General features: G+C 45.4%; 1 protein-coding gene across 1 annotated transcript in view; it reads left to right on the top strand.

Moving 5' to 3' along the window:
* Positions 1 to 11,614, top strand: part of SLC47A1 (solute carrier family 47 (multidrug and toxin extrusion), member 1) — a 95,648-nt gene extending 84,034 nt beyond the window's left edge. The window contains exons 12-15 of the mRNA XM_011955025.1: positions 308 to 440; positions 4,790 to 4,884; positions 6,136 to 6,214; positions 11,198 to 11,614. Coding sequence (XP_011810415.1) covers positions 308 to 440; positions 4,790 to 4,884; positions 6,136 to 6,214; positions 11,198 to 11,424 — 534 coding nt within the window. The 3' untranslated portion in view covers positions 11,425 to 11,614. The remainder of the gene's footprint in view (positions 1 to 307; positions 441 to 4,789; positions 4,885 to 6,135; positions 6,215 to 11,197) is intronic.
* Positions 11,615 to 12,082: the final 468 nt, after the last annotated feature.

Raw genomic sequence — 12,082 nt, forward strand, 5'->3', positions numbered from 1 at the left:
GGTTTCACCGTGTTAGCCAGGATGGTCTCGATCTCCTGACCTTGTGATCCGCCCGTCTCGGCCTCCCAAAGTGCTGGGATTACAGACTTGAGCCACCGCACCCGGCCGGGATTTCTTCTGATGGTGGTAAATTTCAGCTGAGAGGACAGGTCAGGGTAGGTAGGAAGATTGAATATTGTTATCACATTTTATTTAGAAGGATACTGTCACCTTATGGGTTTTAGTGTCAGAGTCCCACAGAAATGAAGTGCTCACGAGATGGGAGTGTTTCAGGAGCGCCGACTGATGGAATGCTTTCTGCCTGCAGTGCACGAGCAGTGGCGTTCTGAGGGGGAGCGGAAATCAGAAGGTTGGAGCCATTGTGAATACCGTTGGGTACTACATGGTTGGCCTCCCCATCGGGATAACGCTGATGTTCGCAACCAAACTTGGAGTGATGGGTAAGCTCTAACCTCTGCAGGCAGGGCTTAGCTGCTCACCAGTCCAGGAAATGTCTGTCGGAGCACACAGGCCTTTGACTGAGGCTCACTGCTGAAACTCGGGAACTCACCGACGTCCATTCTGTGTCTTGTTAGAGAGCGTAGAGGGCATTCAGGAGGTGACCTCCAGCTCTAGCCAGGGCCCCAAGGCTGCATTGTCCTGCCCCTCACACCCCTGCGGGCGATCTTCCATGCTGACACACTTGAGCACAGATGCCCTTTCTACTCACCTCCTATCCTGAATCATCCAGCCCTCACTTCTCTAAAGGAGGCGACAGTAGGAACCGCTGAAGAAGCATTCGGAAGCTTCCCGTTTGCATGTTCCATGCTGTTCTTTAGAGACAGCGTGTGATCCCCTGTGGGTGACTCTGCAGGGCTGAGGCCATCGTAGGCGGTCTGTCCTGTGTGCGTGGGGTGCCGCGGGGTCAGCACTCACGGTGGCACTGTGCATCCTAGAGCAGCGCCCCGTGTGTTCACCAAGCAGCGTGGCTGGATCCTTGGAGGGCAACAGGTGGCCATTGCCCTTCTCATCACACTCATTGCGCTCCACAGCCTCCACCTCCCTCCTCGCACAGCCTTAGCTCTGTGCCTGTGGGTCTCCTCATAAGGCCATGCACGTGGTCGGTGTGAACAGCACAGAAGGAAGAGGGTGGACTTGAGCACCTTCCCACATTTGGAAGAAAAAACTTAATCCACAGCATCTGAAATTACCAGAGCTAATCTTTTTAAAAAGTACAGAAATAAATGACTGCCCAGCTTTGATTTCTAAAATAATAATTAGGAATACATTGGCAGTTAATAAATGATGATATGAAAACCTGGACATTCATCTTTGGGATGAGTAGTGACCGACTTAAAGCGAGGCTTGTTTTGATCCATCTGTACTTGGCAGGCTCAGAGGTGGTGAGAAGTCAACTGATAGCTACAGGGAGCTTCCAGTTCAGTATGTTCCTTTATGTGGCACATTTTTCTCAAGTTCAATAATATTTTAATTAAAAATACAGGAGTTGTTCAAAGAATAGAATTGCCAATGCAAAGTTCACTGGGCTTGCATGATAGTGCAGAAAATTATTTAGCTGAGTTTCTTGTATGATTCATGTTTTGGATTTGCCATTGCTTAGCTAACACAAATATTATAGGAATCTTAATTTATTTTTATTTTTAAAGTAATATATTTTATGTAACACAATATATCTAAAATATTATTACAAAATATATTTTATGTAACACAATATATCTAAAATATTATTGTAACATGCAATCAGTATAAGGTATTAAGGAAATACTTTAAATTCTCTTTTTTATATCTTTTATGTTTTAAATTGATAAATTATAATTGTTTGCATTTATGGGGTACAGTGTGGTATTTTGATATATTTATAGAATGTGGAACAATTAGATCAAGCTAATTAACATACTTATCACCACTTTTTTTATGGCGAGACATTTCAAATTTACCTAGTTAATTTGAAATGTACAGTACATTGACTAGTCACCTTGGTGTGCAATTGATCTCAAAACTTATTCTTCCTGTCTATCAGAAACTTTGCACCTTAACAACTCCCCATTCCCACGCCCTCCCCTCCTTGCCACCAGTCCCTGGTAACCATCATTCTACTCTCTACTTCTATGAGTTCAACTTTTTCAGAAGAGGAATCTACTTTATTCCCTTGTTTCATTTTTTATAGATGGGATCTTGCTATGTTGCCCAGGCTGGTCTCAAACTCCTTGATTCAAGTGATCCTCCCACTTTTGCCTCCCAAGTATCTGGGATTACAGGCATGAGGAACCTGCTTTGAAATATAAATCCATCTATATCCCAAGTGCTGTCCTTGGCTCACCTATTCATTTAACAAAATATATCTAGGCCAAGCACAATGGCTCATGCCTGTAATTCCAGCCACTTTGGGAGGCTGAGGTGGGCAGTTCACTTGAGGTTAGGAGTTTGAGACCAGCCTGGGCAACATGGCGAAACCCCGTCTCTACTAAAAGTACAAAAATTAGCCAGGTGTGGTGGTGTGCGTCTGTAGTCCCAGCTACTTGGGAGGCTGAGGCACAAGAATTGCTTGAACCTGGGAAGTGGAGGCTGCAGTGAGCCAAGATGGCACCACCGCACCGCACTCCAGCCTGGGCAACAGAGTGAGATTTTATCTAAAAAAAAAAAAAAAAAAAAAAAAAAAAAAAAAAAAAAAAAAAGCATAACTAACTGTGCAAAGTAGAAGAGGAAGTTGAGAATCACTGAAAAGAAATGGTAGGGGCCCTGGGGATGTGAGGGCTCTGTGAGAAGACTGTAGTCAATCCCTCCACCCACCTATTAGAAGAAAGTGTGGTATGAATTGGTTTTGAGTCTCATATCTCCTCTGGTATGGTATGCAGTATACCTACACAAGGTGTCTAGGAGAGCATCAGAATTCTGCAGGTTCTCAGAAGCAACCCCAGGAAATCATAATGACCCTCAGAATCCCTGGGAGATGTTGTAAATATGTAAATTCCTGGACCTTGCCCATGAGATTCTAATAACCATCCTACTTTGGGCTCCTAGGTTGGGTCAAATAGAAATCTTTTAAATGATGTATGCTAAAATTATTGGAAATCTAATTCATAACTTTCAGATTATAGCTGGAGGTAGCTGGTTATTTCCTGTTTAAGATGGTTCAGGTGAGCTTGTAGTTTCTATGTACTGAGAACACTGGATTTGAAAGTGGAAGTCAGTAGCTTCCTTTTACTAATTTTGTATAGGACTAGCAGGTGGCACCAACTATACTATTCTAAGAGCAGGCGAGGCTGGGCGCAGTGACTCATACCTATAATCCTAGTGCTTTGGGAGGCCAAGGCGGGAGGACCACTTGACTCCAGGAGTTGGAGGCTGCAGTGAGCTGTGGTCATGCCACTGCTCTCCAGCCTGAGCAGCAGAGCAAGACCCTGCCTCTAAAAAGCAAACAAACAAACAAACAAACAAAAGGGCAGGCTGATCATACCTGAACATGTGATTGGTACCAAGAAAACAGAGCTATAGACCCTGTACCAAATCCATAAACCAGGAACCCAGACTAGCCACGTTAACCCTTACATAGATCTGGACAGCTGTGGAAATCAACCAGGACCAACCAAGCAAGACCAGCAAAGGCTGTGTATTCTCAGCAAGGGTGTTGGCCGCCATCACTTGCATTTGGGCAGAGACTCAAAGGCAGGCAAAGGAGTGGGAAAGCGTCACAGTGGATAAAAGGGGAGGCTGCAGGTGTGCCCTGAGTGGAGGTTGTTGATCTGGGGGATGTTGGAGGTAGCTGACTAGAAATGGGCCTCATGTGATTGGTTAGGGGGGATGTATTTTACTTTCTCTGGTTGGTTCTAAGTTGGAAGTGCAGACCAAAATTAGGGAAGCTGTCAGTTGCTAATCAAGTCCTGGCCATCTGGGGCCAATTGTTACAGAAGTTACTGGTTAGCTTCCTGGATTGTCACCAGAGGTGGCAATCTTGCTTCCTGCGAGCCTGATTTAGGGAAGGCTGGCTTCCTGGGTTTATTGTAGATAGGGGGTGGGTTCTTGGGCAGGATGCTGCACGTTGTGAGACATAGGTCTGTTTTTATTACGGTCAGGCCCTTGTCTTTTGGTTATTGTTGAAGCTTTTTGTTCTTCCATTAGTTTACTATTGACCAAAAAACCCTCCTCATCTGGGGTCTCCCTCTGTGCCCTACGTGGTGCCTTGAGATCCACAGGGCTTTTCCCGCCATCCGTTCCCACCTGGCCTGCCTTTGGTGTTCTCCAGTCATCTCTGGGTGCCCAGCCCTGCTCTGGAAGCTTCCAGCAAAGTCTGTGTCAGAAGCAAGTTAAGGTCCAAGGTCTAGCAGGAACTCTGAGGGAGAGAACATTAGTAATTTATATGGCTAGTGATTTCTGCTTTTTTTTTTTTATTTATATATATGTTAGTCCCCTTTTTTGAGGAAACTAGGGCAGAAGTAGTTGGTCCTGGGAAATTTTAATTTCCTTGTAACTGGCATTTTTCTTAATATTCAAGCATCATAATCAGTAAGGCCAAAAATGTCCTCTAAATATTTGTTCTGAAATCCTGAACCAAAGGAGATGGCCCTTTTGGGGGTGGCCTCAGGGAGTACTGGGCTTTCCAGCACCTTCTGGAACTTTCTGGAAGCCCGAGGAGGAGCAGGGTAGAGGTCTCTGGCCCACTGTGGGCTCCACCTCAGCCATGAAAGCAGATATTAAGTATGGCTGATAGAAATGAGATAGACAAAACATATTCCCCAGGGGCAGCTGGTTTTCTATGGAATTAACTTCTATTAAATATTTCTATTTCTAGGTCTGTGGTCAGGGATCATCATCTGTACAGTCTTTCAAGCTGTGTGTTTTCTAGGCTTTATTATTCAGCTAAATTGGAAAAAAGCGTGTCAGCAGGTAACTATGTTCATTCTGTCCTGGTAAAGGTTCCTCTCCTAGAAAAACAGGATCTGATCTGGCTCTCCCTTTTTTCTTTTGGAAAGTTCTTTTCTCATTTTCTTTCTTCTTATCTCACAAATACTATTTTTCTTGTTGTTTTAACTAGACAGTTCAGATGTGAAGGGCCAGATGACCCCAGCTTTATCCATTCCCAGAAAAACAGGGGCCTCCTTTCTTCCTTGTCTCCCATGCCAGGCTGCCACCCTTGTGCAGGAAAATCCAATTTCAGGACAAGAATTAGAACTGGAGAGAAAGGTGGGATGCATCAAAGTCATCCTGATGTCGTTTTTATGATTGCCAAATGTTTTGTTAAGATGCTTGTGTGCATCCTTCCCTTCAACTTTCTAGGGTCAGTGTGAGGTCTAGAAATAGGTGGTAGAAAAATGAGATGAGTCGAGGTATGGTGGCTTATGCCTGTAGTCCCAGCTATTCAGGAGGCTGAGGCGGGAGGATCGCTTGAGCCCAAGAGTTCGAGGCTGCGGTGAGCTGTGATTGCACCACTGCACCCCAGCCTGGGTGATGGAGCGAGGCCCTGTCTCTGCAAATAAAAATTTTTAAAAAAGAAAAAAGAGATAAAAAGAAGGGAGAGTTCCAAATGATCTTTGTCCTTCTCTTGTCCCTGTCTCCCTCACCCTGTACTGTTCCCATGCCACCTTCCCTCTCATGGACCCCATTTCAACCTTTTCTGTTTCCTTTTTCTTAAGAGACAGGCTCTCACTCTGTCACCCAGGCTGGACTGTAGTGGCAGGATCACAGCTCGCTGGAGTCTTAACCTCCTGGGCTCAAGTGATCCTCCTGTCTCAGCCTCCTGAGTAGTGGGGAATACAGACATACACCACCATGCCTGGCTGGGTTTTTTTGTTTTTCGTTTTTAATTTTTTAGTTGAGATGGGGTCTTGCTGTGTTGCGCAGGCTGGCCTTGAATTCCTGGGCTCAAGCAATCCTCCCTCCTCAGCCCCCCAAAGTGCTGGGATAACTGGTGTGAGCACTGAGCCTGGTCCCATTTCAATCTTTATGAAAGATGACCTGTGAATAAGAGGAGCTTCTGCTGTACATGCCAATTAAGGAAAATGGCTTGGCTTTTCCTAAACTAGATGGTTGAGTTTATTAACTCGTTTATTATTATTATTATTAACTAGTTTATTAATAAGGTCGACCTTATTAACACCATCATGAAGCCTGAAGGACTGACTGAGTTTCATTTTCCAGGCTCAGGTACACGCCAATTTGAAAGCAGATGTGGCTCGGAGTGGGAATTCCGCTCTCCCTCAGGACCCATTTCACCCAGGTATGATATGACTCCCTCAGCCCTTGGACAGGGTTGTCTAGGTGGGACTGGAGGGGCTGTTTGTGAGACACAGCTAGATTTGCTGCTATGAGCTCTCATTTAAACAGGGCAATAGTGTTTCAGAAACACATGATAAAGTCAAGTAACAAGCAATTCAAGGTAAACTGACTTCAAGTTTATTTACTTTAATTCCACACATTAGTAGACTGCTATAGATGACTGAAAGCTCCCCAGTGCCTCCCCTAATTTCTGCAAGCACTTTCCAGGCATTTCCAACACTTGGAGATACTGTGCTTCTACCATAGCTTGGAAACTGACATTTGTTTGTTTTAATGGGGTCCCTGCTGTTCATGGTGCAGACACTTGTGGACTTTAAACAGGTTGTTTGCTTGGACGTTTGCTTGTGATGCACATCACGCAAATGTGGTTATGGTTTTCTTCAGTCAGTTGAGTAATCCCCCCCCTACCCAATTCCTGGCCCGTTAGGCAGTTAGCCACCCACTCACAGTAATCCTTGCTCCTTTATCATTTAATAACCCTTTGATTCCATAGACTGTCTGATATGCAGTCAATGGTCAATTGTGTTGTTTCTGCCAATTTTCATTCATGTTGTCTAGGCTCCTGTGTTGTGTGTCTGGTTATCTTTGATTTTAATTTATTTTTAAATTAATTTTTTTAAAATAAAAAAAATTAGGCCGGGCACAGTGGCTCACGCCTGTAATCCCAGCGCTTTGGGAGGCCAAGGCGGGTGGATCACAAGATCAAGAGATTGAGACCATCCTGGCTAACACAGTGAAACCCCATCTCTACTAAAAATACAAAAAATTAGCTGGGTGAGGTGGCGGGCGCCTGTAATCCCAGCTACTCGGGAGGCTGAGGCAGGAGAATGGCGTGAACCCGGGAGGCAGAGCTTGCAGTGAGCGGAGACTGCACCACTGTACTCCAGCCTGGGTGACAGAGCGAGACCCGTCTCAAAAAAGTAAATAAATAAAATAAAATAATTTTAAAAAGTTTTTTTAAATAGAGAGAGGGTCTCACCCTGTTGCCCAGGCTGGTGTGCAATGGTACGATGGTAGCTCACTGCAGCCTCTACATCTTGGGCTCAAGCAATCCTCCTGCCTTGGCCTCCCAAAGCAGTGGGATTACAGGCATGAGCCACTGCACCTGACTGGTTATCTTTTATTATGTTCCAGAATTTATATTTGAAAATTGTTCATAGAAGTAACTTGAGCCTGAAAGAATGTTGTCTATTTATCTTCAGAGAGGATTTTCTTTTGCTTCTTTTGGACACTGAGGGTGACCAGCAGTCTAGGGCAATCTTGGAAATGGAGCTTTCTGGAGCATCCAGCCGACCTGAAGGTGTGCTGCAGCCAGTGTGAGGCTTGGTTTACTTCTTCTGGTTCATGCTTTTTTTTTTTTTAATTTGAGACGGAGTCTTGCTCTGTCGCCCAGGCTAGAGTGCAGTGGCGTGATCTCTGCTCACTGCAAGCTCTGCCTCCCAGATTCAAGTGATTCTCCTGCCTCAGCTTCCTGAGTAGCTGCGATTATAGGCACGTGCCACCACACCTGGCTAATTTTTGTATTTTTAGTGGATATGGGGTATCACCATGTTGGTCAGGCTGGTCTCGAACTCCTGACCACAAGTGATCTGCCCTCCTCGGCCCCCTAAAGTGCTGGGATTACAGGTGTGAGCCACCGCACCCAGAGTGGTTCATCCTTAAGTCTTGGATGCAGCCCTTTGGGGTTCTAACCTCAAATACAAAGAGGTTTGCCAGAGCCTGATTCTTGGTAGGTACCCAAGTCCCCAAAGTCCTGATCAGCGTCTCCGTCACGTGATCTGGATGTAGCTCTCTCTGACCTGCATCCTCTGATCTTTCTGATCTGAATGAACTCTGATCCAAGGCAGCTCTAGAGGCTGGGCGGCCCCTCTGAGTTTCCTTTATCCCCTGGATCTTGCCCTGGTGACTCTTCATTACATTGTTTGCATTCTGATGCCTTCAAGACGATATTTAATTTGTTTTATTCAGATTCTATAATGATCTTCAGGGAAGGGTTGGTCGATGTTTTCCACCATCTTACCAGTTTCCTTGATTTGTGAAATCTGCCTGACAATAGCACTTATCTCTGTTGTTGTTGTTTTTGTGACAGAGGCTCAAGGCTCCTTGCCAGGCTGGAGTTCAGCGGCTTCTCACTGCAACCTCTACCTCCTCTAACTCAGGTTTAAGTGATTCTCCTGCCTCAGCCTCCCCAGTAGCTGGGATTACAGGCGTGTGCCACCACGCCCCGCTAATGTTTGTATTTTTAGCACAAACCGGGTTTCACCATGTTGGCCAGACTTTTCTTGAACTCCTGACCTCAAGTGATCCACCTGGCTCAGCCTCCCAAAGTGCTGGGATTAGAGGCATGAGTGCTGGGATTACAGGGATTCCAGGCGTGAGGCATGAGTGCTGGGATTACAGGCGTGAGCCACTGTGCCCGGCCTAACAATGGCACTTACTTCATACTACCCCTGTTGGGGTTGAGAAGCACCCAGGACTGCCTGACCAGGGAATGCATTTTGTTAAGAGTGAGCTGATATGACTCTGTTCAAAATGATTTTCTTTTTTTCTCTCTCTCTTTCCTTCCTTCCTATTTTCCTTCCTATCTTCCTTCCCTTCCTTCCTTTCCTCCCTCCCTCCCTCCCTCCTTTCCTTCCTCCCTTCTTTCCTTCCTTCTTTCCTCCCTCCCTCCCTCCCTCTTTCTCTTTCTCTTTCTGTCACCCAGGCTGGAGTGCAGTGGTGCGATCATGGTTCACTGCAGCCTTGACCTCCTGAGCTCAAGCGATCTGCCTGTCTCAGCCTCCCAAAGTGCTGGGATTAGAGGCGTGAGCCACTGCACCCAGCCCAAAATGATTTTCTTTCAGAACTCTGAGGATATTGCTACATTCCTAACATTCATCCACTTATGCTCATTAGGAAGTGGGATGGCTAAGCTTATTCTTGTGCCATTATGTAATCTGCCTTCATTTTAGGATATTTTCTTATTATTATTCCTTTTTTTTTTTTTTTTTTTTGAGATAGGATCTTGTTCTGTCACCCAGGCTGGAGTGCAGTGGTGCAATTATAGCTCACTGCAGTCTCAAACTCCTGGGCTCAAGCAGTCCTCCCATTTTAGCCTCCTGAGTAGCTGGGATTACAGGTGCGTGCCACTATGCTCAGCTAACTCTTTAATATTTTTGTAGAGACCAGGTCTTGCTTTGCAGCCCAGGTTGGTCTTGAACTTCTGGATTCAAGCAATCCTCCTGCTTTACCCTCTCCAAGTAATGGGATTACAGGTGTGAACCACCATGCCTGGCCTATTACTCTGACTGTTCTGAAGTGTCTTGACACTAAGTCTAGATGTGAGTCATTATCTGCTTGAAACTGTTGGGGTGAAGGAGAAGCTTTTCCCTTGCCCTCGGTGGTTCACTGAAAAATCAACTTATAATAAGGCCGATCAGTAAGAGAAAAGACATACAAATGTATTTAACCGTGCACAAGGGAAGAATCACAGTGATTACGCAACCTCGCAGTGAGGACCAACACGCATATAACCAACTTTCAGAGGGGAGAGAGGAGATGGGGCATTTGGTGCTTCTGTTGAGGGATAGTAAATGATTACTAGGGAAAATGAATGGATATTTGGCAGAATGAATGGACTGGGGGCAGGGTGGAGAGACTGGTTCTCTTTGGAAGTTGAATGAACCTGAGAGACTGGCATTATTGTGTAAAAGGTTTGGCAATCGTTCTTCTTGGTGGGTTTGTCTGGCTTTCATGTAGGAGGGGGAAAAGTCTCTTTCAAGGCCTGTTGATCTCTAAAGAGTTTTTAATTTAAAATACTCATTATAGGAGGGAGCCATATCTTGGGGTGAAATTCCCTGCACTCCTTCAATACTTAGTAGGTCCTTTGATGTGAACGGTCACATCTTTCTCCCATTCTGGGAACAGCCTTGTATTCTTTCTTCCTTTCTTTTTTTTTGGACACTAGGTCTCTCTTGGTCACTCAGGCTGGACTGCAGTATTACAATCATAGCTCACTGCAGCCTCGAACTCCTGGGCTCAAGTGATCCTCCCACCTCTGCCTCCCAAGTAGTTGGGACTATAGGCATGCGCCACCATGCCCAGCGAAGTTTTTGTTCGTAGAGATGAGGTGTCACTATGTTGCCCAGGCTGGTCTTGAACTTCTGGGCTCAAGGGATCCTCCCACCTCAGCCTCCCAAAGTGTTGGAATTACAGGTGTGAGCCACCACGCCCAGCCTTGAATTATTTCTTAGGTTGTTTCCCCTTGTGTTTTGTTCTGAAATGCTTATTAAATTGGTGTTGGCTCCTTGAAAATTTCCCCTGTGAATCTTTTTTTTTTTTTTTTTTTGGAGATGGAGTTTTGCTCTTGTTGCCCAGGCTAGAGTGCAATGGCACCATCTTCGCTCACTGCAACCTCCGCCTCCTGGGTTCAAGTGATTCTCCTGCCTCACTGCCTCAGCCTCCCGAGTAGCTGGGATTACAGGCATGTGCCACCATGCCCGGCTAATTTTCTATTTTTAGTAGAGACGGGGTTTCTCCATATTGGTCAGGCTGGTCTCTAACTTCCAACCTCAGGTGATCTGCCTGCCTCAGCCTCCCAAACTGCTGGGATTACAGGCAAGAGCCATCATGCCTGTAACCCTGTGAATTTTAATGGAGAGGGCTTCCCTGTGAAGTTTAATGGAGAGGGCTACCTTATTTCTCTAGCTCCTGGGAGAGTGCTCCCTGGAGCACCCAAGCCAGCCCCGGTAGGATCATCGGTGTTTGTGAAGGAGTGAGTGGAGAGGCACTCTGGGATAGGATTTCTTTTATTTATTCACTGTAGCAATAGCATCCTGAATTAACTTTCTCTCAGCTATTAGCACATATTCCTTTTATACATAACCCTTTATACAAATGAAAAAAACGTAACCTTTTAAGCTGCTAAGGTCCTTTTTCCTCCCAGGGTGCCCTGAAAACCATGAAGGAATTTTAATGAACGATGTTGGAAAGACGGGCGAGACTCAGTTGGATCAGCAGATGCGCCAAGAAGAACCTTTGCCAGAACATCCACAGGACAGTGCTAAGTTGTCCAGGACACAGCTGGTGCTGCGGCGAGGGCTTCTGCTCCTGGGGGCCTTCTTAATCTTGCTGGTGGGGATTTTAGTGAGATTCTATGTCAGAATTCAGTGACGTGGCAGGAAAGAAAGTCAGGTCAAGTGATGCTTTTTGAGCTTACACACAATTCACAGGCCCACCAGTGACAATTTACTTTGAGTTAACGTCATTCAGGTGTACCCATGGATTCTGAGGGTTGGGAATGCAAAGATACATTTCTCTAAAAAAAGAAAAAGCAACTAAGGTTAAAAGCTATATTGTGGCCCCAGACACTGTCTGAAAGATGACATGAGTAATATAATTCACCACTCTCTGAACCAAGGACCATTGGCCAATGGCTTTGCTATTTTTTTAGACACAAACCCATAAACTCAGTGCTTAAGAATTCATACTGCCTGAATTATGTAAAATATATTTTACAATATGTCTTTCCTTGGGCCTTAGATTACTATTCACTGGGCAAATGGTATTTGTTTTTGTTTTAATTTTTTTTTTTTTTAATAGACGAAAGTCTTGCTCTGTCACGCAGGCTGGAGTCCAGTGGTGCGATCACAGCTCACTGCAGCCTCAAACTCCTGGGCTTCAAGCAATCCTCCTGTGTCAACCACCAGAGTAGCTGAGACTTCAGGGGTGTGCCACCATGCCCAGCTGGCATTTGTTAATCTTCATTTAAGGTCTAGATCTAGGCACTGTGGGCACTGAAAAACAGTCGGGAAATCTTTGGAGCTGTGGA

The sequence above is a fragment of the Colobus angolensis genome, unplaced genomic scaffold (assembly GCF_000951035.1).
Source record: "Colobus angolensis palliatus isolate OR3802 unplaced genomic scaffold, Cang.pa_1.0 Scaffold392, whole genome shotgun sequence".
Classification (NCBI taxonomy): Eukaryota; Metazoa; Chordata; class Mammalia; order Primates; family Cercopithecidae; genus Colobus; species Colobus angolensis.